Source organism: Bos grunniens, chromosome 13 (assembly GCF_055505025.1).
Source record: "Bos grunniens cultivar Pamir isolate PY7600 chromosome 13, Bosgru_T2T1.0, whole genome shotgun sequence".
Lineage (NCBI taxonomy): Eukaryota > Metazoa > Chordata > Mammalia > Artiodactyla > Bovidae > Bos > Bos grunniens.
In genome coordinates this window covers 37266462-37282936 of record NC_141177.1, presented here as the reverse complement: position 1 = coordinate 37282936, position 16475 = coordinate 37266462, and the positions used below count along the sequence as shown (strand labels likewise).

Here is a 16475-nt window from a genome sequence, read left to right as displayed (position 1 = left end):
TAGACAATCCCACAGCCAGAACCATTCAGATACAGCTTTGTTCCAAGCCAGTCCATGGACGGCCTCTGGAACGCTGACCTCATCGTTTGAGAAAGGGCTTTGTTATCCATGGGGATGTCCACTCTGCGGCATCTCATGCCTCCAGCAATGTCCTCTCCTTCATACCTTTCGGACACCACCTCTCTGGGAAAATCGCCCACCAAACCCCAAGGACAGCCCTCCACTCCTTTCAAGGAGACAGGATGTGACTCACAGAAATGACCACAATCATTTTTTTAAGTGAAGTTATGCAAATCTGATAGGCTAAAGTAAACGTTTCATAAAACCAATGACTGTTTAAATTGTGGGACTAAACTGTTTGTGTGTAAATATTACCTTTTATATTCCACTTGAGTTTTATGTGGGTGAGCACATTACTTTAATGACCCGCACTTATGGAGGAGGGGATGCGCCTCCATGCTCGCCAGCCAGATGGCTGCCTTTTCTTGCATGAGATTAAAAGATGTTTCTCATTCACCTCGATGCTTCTGAGGCAAATTAATATCGCCAGCTAAATTGCTTGTGTTTTTGGAATAAAATTTAAAGAGAACTTTTTAAGGCAATTGGTGTCACAGGTTCCCAGAGCAGACTGCTCTCCAGGTAGGCCTGCTGGTTTGAGCGTTCGGTAATTAATGGAAAGAATTCTGTGTTAATTGACTGCTTCGGGAAAGGGAAATATAATGACTCCTTATTAATCATGAAAGGAAATGTGCGGCGTGGAGGCCCCACAATAATCACTCTAACCGTAGAGAAATGTTAATTAATGAAAAGAACAATGATGTAAGAAATTAGCTGCGTGATGCTTGTGCGGCGGGTGGAGGCTGGATTTTAAGCACATTATTTAGAATGGAAACCGCAGAATCCTGCCTTAAATAACACATACGCAGAACCTTGTTCCACCCAAATTTAGGGGAAAGTCTGACAAGGGCCCTGTCACCTTTGCTGGCAGAAGCCGACACGCACCCAGAGCAGCTTTCATTTCGGAGCCCCATGCTCTGCTCAGGGCCCCTGAAGTCAAAGCAGCCCAGAGCCCAGCGAACTCGTTGGGTCACCGGAGCAGGCCCCACCCACTGCCAGGTCCCCCTGGGCCGGGCACCCAGGGCCTGACCCCCATCTCCCCCCAGGTGGAACGTGCTGGGCCTGCAGGGCGCGCTGCTCTGCCACTTCATCGAGCCCGTGTACCTGCACAGCATCGTGGTGGGCAGCCTGCGCCACACAGGCCACCTCTCCCGCGTCATGAGCCACCGGACCCAGGACATCGGCCAGCTGCCTGCCTCCTACCGGCACAACCGGCCCCTGCTCAGCGGTAAGGAGGCCATCCCCAGACGCACACCCCTGTATCAAGCCCTGGGCCCCAGGGCAGGCTTTCCGGGTCGGGCCTACAGCTGCTTAAGACCCAGCGCCCGGTACCTGGGAGACCAGACGGGCAGATGAAGGCACTGGTGACAGTCCAGGGTGGACTCCCCGCATGCGCGGTGTTACTGTCAGGGCCATGTCTGCGGGGCCACAGAAGCACAGGCAATGAGCACGCGTGTCCAACGGCGGAGGGGACCCAGGGCCACCGGCCACCCCGACCTGATCCAGGAGCGAGTTCCTGAGAGTCCCCCCAGCACCCCCACCCTGGGAGGGGGCACAGCCCGGGATCCTGAGGACCAGGAGTCACATGGCTATGCCCTGGCAGCCGCCTAGCTCTGGGGTCTGTGGGGGTGACCCTCCATCCCGAAGAGCCTGTCCTGACCGGCGGCCCCGGGAAGGTAGAAGAGGGGCGTTTCTGTGCTCCCTGTGCTCCTCCCCTGCAGTGGGGCTGGGCAGACACATGTAGACCCACAGAGGCCAGCCGGTCCAGGGCTTGGGCTTGGACGAGATCCTCAGAAAGAGGAGACAGAGACGGTGGAGGGCTGTGGTGAGAGTCAGCCTAGGAGCGCCTGGGACCCTGAAATTGTTCACTTAGGAGCCGAGGGGCACTGGTGGTACCCGCAGGGTGGCAGTGAAAACAGAAGGCACTAAGCTGTGAGGGCACCCACAGGCCAGGCCAGCTCCCCAGAGGAGGCACCTCCCACCCCTGGTCCCCCCACCCCTACAGTGGTCCCTGGCCAAGGATAGCATCTCGGACCCCAGAGCTCAGAGAGGGCAGGAGAGCATCGGGGCTGGGACTGCCTGGTGCTCAGAGACCCAGGCTTCTTACACACGAGACTCTGTTCCTAAGACCTGCAACCCTCTGCCAGAATTAGGGAGCCCCCTCAGATGCCAGGGCCAGAGAGGGGCCTCGGCAAACTGCAGGGAGGTCATGGGACAGGGGTCGCAGGAGCCATCTAGGACCATGGCCCAGCTTTCCTCGCTGTGACCCTGGGCAGACCTGTGGTGGACGGGGTCCCCTCACACGCTTCCCCACCATGAACGGTGCCTGCAAGTCTGACCCAAAGCTGTGCCCAGGGGTCCCCAGGCCGGAGCCCAGGCAGGTGATGGCCACCAACAGCCTGGGGGTGGCTTTCCTGGGGGGTTGGTGCCCACAGGAGCTGGGTCTGCAGTGCAGTGACTTCCGGCACCAGGCGCTGCTGCCCTGGGAACTAAGTGGTCCCGTCCACTGTCCAGCCATCCAGCCATCCACTCGGGAGTAGCAGGCTGCAGAGGAGCAGCATGCGGACAGGAGGGGTGCCCCGTGGCTGGATCCAGGTGTCGGGAGGGCCAAGGGGGTGGGGGTGAGGAGGAGCTGGGCTGAACACCCTGTAGCGTCAGGACCATGAATACGAGGCCAAGCGCGTCCTCTGCCCACTCCTGTGTGACCTCAGCAGGACCCGGGGACTGGCCATGTTGGCTGCACACAGAGTGGAAGGGCATGGAGGGCACGTGGCCGAGAGCCCAGGGTCAGCGCCCTTCCTCGAGGCCACCGTCCTCTGTGGTTTAGAATCTACAGTAGCCCCTGGGCTTAGAAGGAACCGGTTTAATGCTCTGCTGTCCTGAAATGTAAACACAGGCCAGTTTCCAGTCCACACTGGGCCCTCTGCTCACCTCGCCATGCCAGTGGCCCTGCATCCTCAGGCCTCGCTTCTTTTCACTCCATCTTGTGTCCGTGACCCTGGCATCCACCCCGTGGGAAGCTGGCACGCAGCAGGTGCCCCATGAACACGTGTTCTCAGGCGGCCTTCCCGTGACTCCATCCATTCCCCAGTCCACAGGACAAACATCCAGAGAGGGGACACATGGGCTGTGTCCTCACTGGACAGCCTTACCTCCAACGCCCTGAGTGCGCCCAAGCCCAGTGACAGCGGCCGCCCGCCCCTCCCTCAGCCCCGGTCCCCACTGGGCGGGCAGCGCTCACACCCGGCACCTGGCCTCTCTTGGCAGGAGTGAGTCAGGCGGAAGCGCGACAGCCTGGGAAGGCACCCCACTTCAGCGTGAACTGGGTGGTGGGCACAGCAGACGTGGAGGTCATCGATGCCACCACTGGGAGGCGGAGCTGTGGCCGCTCCTCTCGGCTCTGCAAGCACAGGCTCTCGGCGCGCTGGGCACGGCTCTATGGCAAGGTGAGAGCTGCTCCCTCAGGGTCTGAGGGCAGGGGGTGGCGGGGGGCACAGGTGGGGCCAGGTGACCGCAAACATGCCAACTGGTCCTCCAGGGACCCTGGACATGGCCCCTCCAAGCACGTCCCCCACCCGCAGCAGGCTCTCCCTGTGGCCCCAGAAACAGATGGAAAGGGGCTCAGTGGTGAACAGCTGTGGCCGGCCCAGCCCATGAAAAGTCTACGGGGACTTCAGAGTCAATGTGGTTCCGGTTCAGACAGAAGGAGACAGATGCTCTAAGGTTAGGTGCCCTCAGTTACATGGCAGTGAGTATCAGGGCTGCGGACTGGCCAGCGAGCAGTTGGAGCCCCCACCACGGCCCCCACTGGCCAGGCCACTCCCGGCGGGCTCATGGCCCCTCTCGCTCTGTTCCACAGCTGAGCACACGGATCCCACGGCATGGGGACACGCCATCCATGTACTGTGAGGCCAAGCTGGGGGCACGCACCTACCAGGCCGTCAAACAGCAGCTGTGCAGAGCGTTCCAGAAGGCCGGCCTAGGCACGTGGGTGAGGAAGCCACCCGAGCAAGACCAGTTCCTGCTAGCGCTGTGAGGCTGGCGGGGCACGCTGCGTGCGGCGGGCGCCCCCACGGTGCTGACCCGCACCAAGCGTTCGCTTTCCTCTGGTTTCCAGAAACACGCGTGTCCAAGCTCGGGTGAGCAACTTGCCTTGGGTTAGGGGCATGGTGCTTCTCTGACGGCCACTCCCAGGAGGCCAGGACCGAGGTTGCCCACCACACCCCGCTTCCAGCACAGATGGCCCTGTCTCCCTCCCCCGTGTGTCCAAGGGAGCTTCCATTCGGGCCGGAGGTGCCAAGTGCTGCCTTGAAAAGTGCCGAGGTGCAGCTGGTGAGGAGCAGCCAGGCCCACCCAGCGCCCCAACCCCGCCACGCACCTCCTGACCGAGGGGCTCCCACAAGCACAGTGTGTGGGACTTCAGGGTAAGCCACGAGTGAAGAGAAAAGCCATGGGCTCCTCCCCAAAGAAGCCAGAAAGCACGAGCTGTCGCGTTCATCGGTTTCAGTTTTTATTCCACTTCCTTTCAAAAGGACTTGAGGTGCATGATATTAAGCAGCCCCAAAACAGGACCAGAGAGTGAACCATCCTCACAGAGCAAAGGGTCAGTTCCCAAAGCACCAGGGCCACGATCAAGGGCCTGAGGAACCCACCTGCGGACATCCGGTGACGAGGGCCCCACACCATCGCTCCCATGGCTGCATCCCTGGTGGATGATGACTCAACAGCACAGACAAGGTCTGAGCCACTCGGGGTCGTCTCGTCCCAGACTGAGTCCTGCCCTTGTGCCTGAGCTTTATTAGAAGCAAGCCCAGAGCACACGGAACCTGCCGGATCTTGGTCCCCGATCTTGGCTCTCTGATCTCCGTCCTGAACGACAAACCCTTCACTCAAGCAGCTGCAGCAGCGCAGCAGGCAGGGTTCTGCCACTTCTGGGTCCCCTGCCCCGTGCACCTGGGGGGCCCGGGATTGAGGGGGCAGGAACCTGAGCCCGCTCCATGCAGTGGGGAGACACCCAGGACACCCTCAGCCCATCGTACGCCTCTCACCACTGAGGACTCATGTCTGGCTCCATCATGCTGGTCAACCAGCCCCTCGTTCCTCCAGTTAAAAGATCTGGCGTTCATGGTGCAAAATAGAAACAGCAAAGCTCCACAGCAGCCCGGGCTCCTCACTTAACCTGACAAATGCAGGCACAGCGTTGCATTCACAGATCCCACAACAACGGGGCAAAAGCGAGACAAAGCGAGCTGCCGGTATTCATCACAAGTCTGGAAGGAGACGCTTCTCCTAGGATTTAATATAAAGTCAAACTCAGCACTCTAGTTCTTTGACAAGAGAAGACTGGCTCGGCAGTGAACAACTTTTCCGAGATAAAGTTTCAAGAGAGATGAAAACGTTCTTGCAAACAGATGACTCATAGGGATCTTTCCTAAGAACTGAGGAAAGACAGTAAAATCTTAATTCTTACACAGCCAGGGTCAAGGCCAGTTGATGTAAGTCTCTGATCCTCCGACATCTCACCAAACGAAGCTCAGCCAGAGGCCTTGGGCCGGTTGTGACTCTGACTCTGGAGCCTGAGTTGGAGCCCTGCTCTCGAGGCTGGAGGCACAGCCTGGTCCTGGCTCTGAGCAGAACCCCAGCTCGCAGCACCCTGAGCTGATCCTCAGGGACACCGTCCACACTTCATACGAAGGAGCTCCCGGCACAGGGAGCAAATGCCAGGGAAGATGCGGGGTGGGGGGGCGACCCACAAATGAGGCAGGGGCACTGCCCAAAGTACCTGCTTAGGGGCTCAGAAGGCGCCCACTCACCCATCTTGAGCCTCCCCCAGGGCCTGGGTCAGGGCTGCATGTTCACATTCATCTGAGGCACTGGGTTTCCACAAAGTACCCCAACTGATTATGTAAACATCTGCTCCTGGAGGAGGCTGGCACCTGACACCCAGTGCCCGTAAGCACCAGTCTGGGGCCAGTCTGTCGTGTCAGAACGGTGCTTCTAGGCAGGAGAGGTGGACAAGGAGTCTGCAGGGCCCGCCTGCAGCAAGACAAGGGTCCAAGGGCAGCAGAAAGCCAGGGCTCAGGGCCTGGCACTTTGCCATGAGTAAGCAGGAAACGAGGAAGGGCCCCGGGGTTCCTGGCACAGGAGGGCAAGCGGGGGCAGGAGCTGGGACGACTGAAAGCTCGAGGAGGAGGTCTGGGGTGGTGGGAGGGCCCAGCTCAGGTCATCCCAGAGCCCAGAGGTGCCTCTCCCTCCTCTCCAGCCCCAGGAGCCTGGCCCTGCTTAGGCGGGGAAAAAAACCTGGGGAATATGAGTCAAGCAGAGCCAGACACCTCCTGGACCCCTCCTGTAGCCTCTGTGAGAAGAAAACTTGAGTTCCCCTGAAAGCAGGACAGAGCCAACGAAAGGGCCCACCGTCCACCGCCCGCAGAACCTGCTGGAGCACCATCTATGCCTCCGCACTCACACTTGCCCTGCTGGGTCACATCCACCCGCGCCATGGCGTCCACCTCCCTCCCCAGCGCACACGGCTCCCTGCGGGAAGGCCTGGGGCTCCGTGTGCAGAGCGTCTTGGCGGGACCCACCTGCAGAACCGGGAGGGGGCAGCGGGTCGCACATGTGACAGCGAGTTGCTCAATTCGAGATTTGTGTTTTGTTTTTACCAAGCAAAGGATGTGCAGGTCTATAACTGCTGTTGCCTTTTGCTCCTCTCTGAGCCTGTTCATGGCTGGAGGCTACGGTGTCTTAACGTCCACTGTTCCTCAGAACCGTTGACGAGCTTTTCAAGCAGGCGCAGCTCATATTTTCCCACATGATTCCTTTTTCAAGTATTCTGTTCTTACCGGTAAAGTTAAATGCATTTTTTCTTTCTTTTTTTTCAGTATAATGTTTATCATGTCTGGAGAGCCATAAATAGTAAATACAAGGTATATCAATGCCCAGAAGAGAATAGTTAGAGTATTTTGATGAAATCCTATTTTTTAGATTAAAAATTTCAAGATGTGTCTATAGTATCTTGTTTAAAGAAATTAAAAAGACATTTGAATCTTAGACATTTTTAATTTAGAGAAACTTCTATACCCATTTTTTAAGAAGCCATTCCAATGAATTCGTCTAATTGGCCCCAAAATACAACAAATAGCACTTTCTGATGAGACCAAAGGGAAGTCAGGAAAGCCTGTTTATGGACCACCCCTCAGCGGCCAGGTGAGCCTGAGCTCCTCCCCATCGTCCCACATACTCCCTGGCCCTGCATGGAGTCCCTGCAGGGGGTGGGCGGTGGGGAGGAAGCTCTGACTCGGGAGGGCCCCTGGGGGCCCCTGCCCACCCCTGCCCGGTCCTGACTCACCCCCAGCTGATGCACGGTGGGTTCTGAGAATGCGGGATGCTCCAGCTCCTGCTAAGATCCTCCCACAAACTGAATCAGATCAAATGAAGAGTGCAGGTGGTGGGTGGGGGAGGCAGAAACAAGAGGCAGAGGCAGCCGCTGCCTTCAGCTGCCTCTTCTTTCTCACGCTTTCTCCCTCCTCGACCTCCTCACTTTCCTTTGCCTGACCCCCCATCCTGGTACCACTGAGCATCAGGTCTCAGGGGCGTGTCTGCCCTGAGCCCCACTTCGTTGACTGTTTCAGGTCTTTGCTCAGGACTAGGCGGCCCCTGGCGTGTTCCCGTGATTTCGTGTTCAGGCTCTTCAGACCCCTGGAGCCTGTTCACCAAAAGGGACACTGACACCACAGCTCTGAAATGTAGATCGTATCACTGCTGCAGGGATGTGCGGGCAGCACCGGCCCTGGAGAAAGAAACACCTGGTTCCCAACTCCTGCGAGAAAGGAAGCCGGGGGAGAAATACCCTCCAAACGACCTGGACTCGAGGGCCTCGTGTCACACAGGCACTAGGTTTCTACCACTCCGCAGTACACACATCAGTAAAAAAGGAAAAACACTTTCCCAGCAGTGCCCAGTTAATTTTCAGCATTTTTTAAGCAAAATGAACTTAATAAATAGTAATTCTTAAATCAAAGTATGTACATGAAAAGCATGACTGAATGGCAATATTGTTAACGATCGATGTACATTTGTAATATTTGTAAAAAAAAAAATCCGAAACCTTAAAATATGAATTTACATATGTTAATTTGCCTCTGAGTTCTGTAAATTGCACTTCAGTGAAATCTGATAAGTGAATGTTTCTGTTAAGTGAATAAAAACATTAAGCACAATTGTGCTTTCCTTGGGTGTTGGGCGTTTCTCATCAAGCAGAGTTCTAGGGGCTCAGAGTCCACAGTTCTGCCCCCACGAAGAATCAGCAGGGTCAGCTTCTGAACTTTCATCTTCTTACAGGAGTGCATCTGAGATCAGGCCTCAGGCAAAGGGGTCTGAGCCCCCCAGTCTGGAGGGAAACGAGCCCAAGGTGAAAAGGACAACAGATGCCCCCTGGTGGCCAGAGGCCAGGGATAGGGACTCTGCTGGACAGGGACTTGGGGGACAGGGACTCTGGGGGGACAGGGACTTGGGGGACAGGGACTCGAGGGACAGGGACTCGAGGGACAGGGACTCAGGGGACAGGGGCTCCGGGGACAGGGACTCCGGGGACAGGGACTCCAGGGAGACAGGGATTTGGGGAGCAGGGACTCGGGGGACTGGGACTCCGGGGACAGGGACTCCAGACACAGGGACTCAGGGGACAGGAACTCTGGGGACATGGACTCCGGGGGCAGGGACTCCGAGAGGACAGGGACTCCGGGGACGAGGACTCCAGGGACAGGGACTCGGGGGAGGGGACTCCGGGGGGGACAGGGACTCGGGGGACAGGGACTCTGGGGACAGGGACTCCTGGGACCGACACTCCAGATGAGGTGAATGGGCTGAATGCAGGCAGCGTGTGACCACCCTGCTGTCCCAGGTGGGGCCACAAGAGTGTCCGCACAGGCAGATGACTCAGGCTGTCCCCCAGGCCTCACAGACGAAGTCCACCGAGAGTCGCCCTCCCCCCAGGGTGACTCCAGCTGGAGCTGGAGTTGGGGGGGGACCACACCCGCCCACAGGAGACGAACAGCACCTGGCAGCCAGCAGGTCAGCTCAGGGTCCTTCCTCCCGGGAAAGTGGCCCGGGGAGAGTTAGCCTGAGGTCTGGACAGGGGGCCACCCAGACTCCATGTGGGGGCTCCTCAGACCCGACATCACCCAAGTTTAAGGGACAGGACAGTGACCACGTGACCGGCAAGTCGCCCCACGGGGAGCAGGGCACCCGGGCTGGTCGCTCAGCAGCACTGTGAACCCTCAGGGAGACAGGTCCTGGACACAAGGGGAGGAGGAGCGTCCACAATTCCTTTGCACACTCGGAGAACCCCTCTCACCAAGCGGCAGCTGCTTCCGGTCCCCATGGGCTCCTACCTGCAAGGAGTGGGGACTGTGTGAGGCTAGGACAGCCCCCCCAGAGGCCGAGGACGCAGGGGCAGACCAAGGCTGACCTCTGGCCTTGAATGCCCTGGGCTGGGGCTGAGCCAGACACACCGTCAGGGACGTCAGCCCCCCTTGGCCACTCTCCCCCCAGACCCAGCCTCCAGGCCTCAGGCTCTGCTTCTGCCACGGTTGGGGTCCCTGCATAGAGAAGCGGGTTCAGAAAGCCAGTAGCCAGAAGGATAAGTGTCCACCACACTTGCAGTTCCCTGTGGGTGAGTCAGGCCACGTCTAATCACGGGAGAAGGGAACCTTCCTCCCTGCATGTGGGATTTCTTCTCCATCCTGACCCGGCAGGGCAGTGTCACAGGCGGTGACCACCTCGGCCAGGACCGCACCTGGAGCGTCTGCAAGAGGCCAGTGGGGGGGGGCTCTCCGCCCTGAGCTCTGTTCCGCGAGGGGTCAGTGTCCAGAGTGACTTCTGACTCTCACCCCCAGCCTGGGGAGCCCACGTTGGGGGAAGAGGGGGGACTAAAATCCATCGTCCCCTCCCCAGGCTGAGGCACATGGACGAGCGAGCCCGGGACAGGTGACACTCGCTGCCTGGCTGAGCCAAGGGGCCCGTCCAGGCAGGCAGCCTTCGTGCCCTCAGGGAAGCAGCTCTTGTGGAGGCCTGCGGCCACAGACAGGAGGAGAGGCCTGGCTGGGAATGCAGAACTGCAGCTCAGCCCCGAAGGCAGCAGCCTCGCCCACCTTGCCTGTGGCTGTGACTGTGATGGCCAGTCTCTGCCTCCCTCCTGCGGACATCCCACCTGAGAGCCCGCTCTGCTCTGCGAGGCCGCGCCTCAGGTGCCCGGTGCAAGGAGCGAGTGAGGCTGCTGAGCTTCTCCACTAAACCCCAGAACTGAGGCCCCTCAGCGAGGGCTGCTTCAAGTTTTCAAGAAAAACCTGTTCTCCACACCGAGAGCTCACGGGGACTAGGGGTGCTCTGTGGACCACCCACCCTGTCCAGCAGGGACTCAGCTGCCACCCGAACTGGGGTGCCCTGAGGACCCATGAATCTCTTTGCACTGACCTCAGCTTATCCAGCACCTGGTTGGTTGGTTTCCTCAGTGGGTGGAGGCTGTTTGCACGGTGACTTGGGGCTTCCCTGGTGGCTCAGCTGGTGAAAAATCTGCCTGCCATGCAGGGGAATCCAGTTTGATCCCTGGGTCGGGAAGGTGCGCTGGAGAAGGGATAGGCTACCCACGCCAGTATTCTTGGGCTTCCCCTGTGGCTCAGCTGGGAAAGAATCCGCCTGCAATGTGGGAGTCCTGGGTTCGATCCCTGGGTTGGGAAGATCCTCTGGAGGAGGGAAAGGCTACCCACGACAGTATGGTCCATGGGGTCGCAGAGTCGGACATAACTGGGCAACTTTCACTTTGGCATCAGGGAAGACCGCACTCACCCACAGCTCTGAGCAAGGCGGCTCCTGCCTTTGAACCCCAATCCCTCATCTTTTAACAACAGAATCATACCTGCAGCAAAGGGTTGTGACAAGGATTCATTAAGTATGTTAAGGGGAATGTGTTTGTTTTTGGTAATAAATAGTCATAATGATGAGTTACTACTCGAGTCTGGAGGTTTTCCGCCCTCCTTGCCATCACAGGACTCCAACCGTTCACTAACAGGAAGAGTCAAAGTGATCACTCTCCAGGTTCTTCAATAAATAGTATTTATTGAGACTTGCTATGAACAACCCATCGTCCTCTATCCTTAGAGATAATAAAACACATGTGCTCTCTAGTCCCAAAGAGCTCATAGACTAGTTGGTGGCAATGAACACAAAGCAATTTAAAAAGAAATTAAATGGTGTTCACAACACAGGCAAGACATAATTAGCAGTGGACAGCACTGCTTTCCAATGAAACAAGGAGGCCACAAACCAAGTGACCAGGCAAGTCTGGTGCCAGGGGTGGGGGTGCTGGAATAATCATAGGGAGGCAAGGGCACCTTGTGGGGGCGTGAAGACAGGACAAGACCACCCTGGGCAGGGTCATCCGCAGGAAGAGTCCAGAGGTGAGAAAAGGGAAATGCAAGCTGCCCTGCCTCGAGGAGAGACATCAGAAGCCCTAATTTATAAATGCTCGTAGGGACTATCTCAAGAGGTAGCCACTGGGAAGTGTGCAGAGATTCAGAGATAAGTCAAGGTCACTGCAGAGGGACTAGACCCAACACATTCACTGCCCTTCTTGCCTGTTGCTGGACCCCTCTCCCGGAAGGGGGCTCCTCTGCCCCTGGACACCCCACAGCTCAGAGAAGACACCCACCATCCTGTCCCCTGGGGGTGACACATGTGGACGTGGTCAGAGCAGGTGCCCAGTGGGCAGGTGTGGGGACAAGGCAGCTGGAAGCACGGCCACAGCCTGGGAGCCCCAGGGGCCAGATGGGCAGAGACCTGATGCCAGGGTCAGCTTGTCAGCAGCATCAGCACCAACCCCAGAGCTGGACTGTCTCAGCCAGAACCCCCCTTCCCTCTCTGGTCCACGCTGAGACACTGGGAAGAGACCACCTACCCGTAAACTGTGGCCGTGAGGCTCAGTGAGCAGCTAATACACAAGCACCCAAGGCAGTGCCCGGGCAGACAGGGTGCCACGGGCCCCCACTTCTGCCCCACAGACGGGACGCTCACTGTTGACATCTGGGCCCCTGCCGAGGAAGATTTCCCTGAGGCCTTCATGCCATGAACCTAGTCCACACGAGAGGCAGCTTCTGAGCTGAGCCAGCCTTCCATATCAAGCCAGCTCAGGGGCCAGATGCACATGAAGACACCTGCAGATGACTCCAGAGCTGTGACTGCACTGCTCCCAGCGTGCGATCCTCTCAGACATCGTGGAGGAGAAAACAGTCACCTCTGACACACCCTTTCTGAACTCGACCACAGAATCCATGAGCACGATGACTGCTCTGTACACACGTGCACACGTACTATCTGACTCTCCTCTCGCCGGCGTGGTTTCTGATGAAACGTCCCATGCTCCTCTCATCCCTCTGTCCTAGCTGTGGTATATTCGCGGTACGTTCTAGATTTTGTTTTCGCTGTTCTGCAGTTTGAATGTGACGTGCCCAAGTGTTGATTTTCTGGCCTTTCTGCACTTGAAGGCACCCCCCAGCATCTCTGATTTGTGGTCTGCTTTATGTCATTACTTTTAGGAAATTCTCAGCTATTATTATTTCAAATCTCCTTGCTCCGTCCTCTCCTCCAGTTCCCAAATGTGGACATCACACCTTTCTGTAACTGTCCCTGGATGTTCTATTCTGACTTTTTTGTTTTTTCCTCTTTGGATTCCTGTTTGGGACGATTCTATTGACCCATGTTTAGACACTCAGTCCAGTCTACTGAACGGTCCTCAGAGGCGTTCTTCATGTCTGCACCAGGGTTTTGGTCTTTCTTATGGTTTCCACATCACTCCCATCAGCTCTCGCACACTGTCCACCATTCCCACTAAAGCCCTTAGCGTGTTAACCAGAGTAGTTTTGAAACCCTGGCTCCGTAACCTCCAGCACCTCTGCCCCATCCATACCTATTTTACACTTCATATATGATCAGTGTATTTCACACGTTCAATTAGACCCCAATAAAACTGTGTCTAAAAAAAGGAAAATCAGGTTCCTATTTACAATAGAGAGAACTAGTTACAGAACATACACAAATAATTGTATCACTGAAAAAGCAGAAAAAGTTCACCAGCAGGACATTTTTATATTATTTGTTGAGAATCAATTCAGAGGTAGAAGACATTAGTAATACATATGCATTGTAGAAAATGATTTTATTTTAGCAAATATATGAGAACTTACCCACTTAGCCAAATAAATGCTGCTTTCCCCGAAACAAGACTGTGAGAATAAAAAGTCTTATTCTGGCACGTGGCCCCCACTCAACACAATTTTTGGACTGTCTCCTGGATTTGAAATTGCCTTCAGTCCCCACTTATGAGGAACATAAGAAAACTACTTTTATTGTTTTATGATCACACCTGGTAAATGAAATCCTTATTACATTTCCCACTTTAAAGCCAGGATTTAAAACTGGTTGAAAACTCTGAATTTCTCATCATATTAGTAGTAATTGATTTAAAGATCTAATAAAAGGCATTGAGAATTCAAAATAGCATCTATGGCTCATGTCAAGATGTGCCAACTACAAAAAAAATAAATAAATAAATAAAGCCAGGATTTATAAACTATATCTGACCAACAACCCAATTTTGCCAGTATAAACTTCTGCCTTTTGACAACTGCCTTCATGACTATTTTTTTTTAAAGCCAACCACTGTTATTATCATTCTTGTATTTTATAGGACAAAAAAGAAAGAAAGAAAGGGATGTAACAAACATGTCAGGTTGCATTTTTTAAAACCTGCACGTTTGTACATGTTGTTCTTTTTACACTGGACAGCAGGCCCTCCCCGCCTTCAGGCGCAGCGGGTGCACGTGTCTGAGGCCCTTCTGCAGCTGCAGCCCTGGCACACATGGCACGGCCCATGCGGCCACAGGCGCAGCAGCTCTTCCTGCAGGAGGTGCCTTGCAATCTCTGCATTTGCAAGAGCCGGCACATGTGCAGGACCCACCTGCGGTGCAGGAGCGGTTGGGATCCACGGCGAACTGAAGCAGGGCTGGGGTCCAGAGACGACTGCACAAAGGATGGCGAGGATGGCAACGGGGCGTGTGCTCAGTGACTGCTTTTCTCAAGAACATGATCTTGGAACAAAATTGGCTTTGCGTTTCCTCCCATGGAACATACAATGACGGAAAATGAGACAATTCAGACAATTTACACGTTTGTAAGTGGAAGAACTAGTATCTGAAGTGAAAAAACAGGGTTTGCAATAAGCATGAAACTGATGTGGGGAAAAATATTACTACAAATTCCCTCATCTTACCAGCATTCACTTGATCCAACACTTTCTCTTTAGAACTGTTTCTATTATCTTGGTTGTATTATGTTAGACACATTAAAGGAACATCTGTAGGAGCACTCAGGTTATACAGTGTGAGAACTGGAACACGCACCCGTGTGCCCAGCGTCCAGATCAGGACCTGCCCCCGTGTGCCCACCCTCCAGATCAGGGCCGGCGTCCATGTGCCCACCATCCAGGTCAGGGCCAGCACCCGTGTGCCCACCATCCAGGTCAGGGCCGGTGCCCGTGTGCCCACTGTCCAGATCAGGATCGGCACCCATGTGCCCACTGTCAAGATCAGGACCAGCACCTGTGTGCCCAGGATCCAGATGAGGAATGGCATGGTGCCAGTCTCAGCTCCTCCTGATCTCACCATTTCCTTCACTCCAGCCCTATTTCTGGCCTACAGAGGACCATTCGGAATGTTGGGTTTCATCCCACAAAATACGAGGCTATGATCACATGCAAGGCTGGATGGCTCATGCCTCACGAGGTTTCATACGGTCCAACAGTTGCACACAGCTGCATGTGAGTCATCCAGTTTCTGTTATGTCACATTTTGCTGTGTAGATGTACCAAGATTTGCTTTCCAGTCCCTGGTGGTGTGTGCCGGTTGTTCCATGTTTGGTGCTATGACCTTGAACATGTGCTCTTTGCAAGCCCAGGGACTAGAGCTCGCCAGGCTCCCCTGTCCTTCACTATCTCCTGGAGTTTGCTCAAATTCATGTCCATTGAGTTAGTGACGCTATCTAACCATTTCATTCTCTGCTGCCCCTTCTCCTTTTGCCTCCAATCTTTCCCAGCATCATTCAAATGAGTTGACTCTTTGCATCAGGTGGCCCAAGTATTGGAGCTTCAGCATCAGTCCTTCCAATGAATATTCAGGGTTGATTTCCTTTAGGATTGACTGGTTTCATCTCCTTGCAGGCCAAGGGACTCTCAAGAGTCTTCTCCAGCACCACAGTTCAAAAGCATCAATTCTTTGGCACTCAGACTTCTTTATGGTCCAACTCTCACATCCATACATGACTACTGGAAAAACCATAGCTTTGAGTATTTAGACCTTTGTCAGCAAGGTGATATCTCTGCTTTTTAATACTCTGTCTAGGTTTGTCAGTTTTCCTTCCAAGGAACAAGCATCTTTTAATTTCATGGCTGCAGTCACCATCTGCAGTGATTCTGGAGCCCAAGAAAATAAAATTTGTCATTACTTCTACTTTTCCCCTTCTATCTGCCATGAAGTGATGAGACTGGATGCCAAGATCTTAGCTTTTTGAACGCTGAGTTCTAAGCCAGCTTTTTCACTCTCCTCTTTTACCCTCATCAAGAGGCTCTTTAGTTCTTCACTTTCTACCATTAGGGTGGTGTTATCTGCATATCTGAGGTTGTTATTTCTCCCAGCAATCTTGATTCCAGCTTGTGTTTCATCCAGCCTGGCATTTCACATGTACTCTGCATAGAAGTTAAATAAGCAGAGTGAAAATATACAGCCTTGTCATACTCCTTTCCCAATTTTGAACCAGTCTGTTGCTCCATGTGCAGTTCTAACTGTTGCTTCTTGACCTGCATACAGGTTTCGCAGGAGACAGGTAAAATGGTCTGGTATTATCATCTCTTTAAGAATTTTTCAGTTTTTCTTTTAATGTTCTGTCTTTCACATATAATGCTGGAATTGATTCTCCTTCTGTTGTGAGATGTGGGTGTGTTAGTTAGTCATATCTGACTCTTTGTGACCCCCATGAACTATAGCCCCCCAGGCTCCTCTGTCCATGGGATCCTCCAGGCAAGAACACCTGAGTGGGTATCCACTCCCAACCCCAGAGATCAAACCTGCATCTCCTGCATTGCAGGAGTCTGAGCCACCAGGGAAACCCTTGGTGTGTGAGACAGGGATCCAGTTTTACTATCTTCCTCCACATGAATAACCAGTAGTACTAGAACCATTCATTTCCCCCCGCTGATCTATGACTATATGAGCTGAAATGGTTCAGGTTTTCATTTATGCATGAATTGACTT

General features: G+C 54.6%; 1 protein-coding gene and 1 pseudogene across 2 annotated transcripts in view; one reads left to right on the top strand and one right to left on the bottom strand.

The window, feature by feature from the left end:
• The window catches only part of ADARB2 (adenosine deaminase RNA specific B2 (inactive)), a 235560-nt gene extending 229978 nt beyond the window's left edge, over window positions 1-5582 (top strand). The window contains exons 8-10 of one of the 2 annotated variants that reach the window (XM_086333575.1): window positions 1164-1345; window positions 3385-3563; window positions 3977-5582. In XM_086333575.1, the coding sequence (XP_086189701.1) occupies window positions 1164-1345; window positions 3385-3563; window positions 3977-4153 (538 nt within the window). In that variant the 3' untranslated portion in view covers window positions 4154-5582. The other variant, XM_086333576.1, reaches the window with a different exon arrangement.
• An 8251-nt stretch (window positions 5583-13833) lies between these two features.
• Window positions 13834-14395, bottom strand: LOC147360759 (metallothionein-2A pseudogene; annotated as a pseudogene).
• Window positions 14396-16475: the final 2080 nt, after the last annotated feature.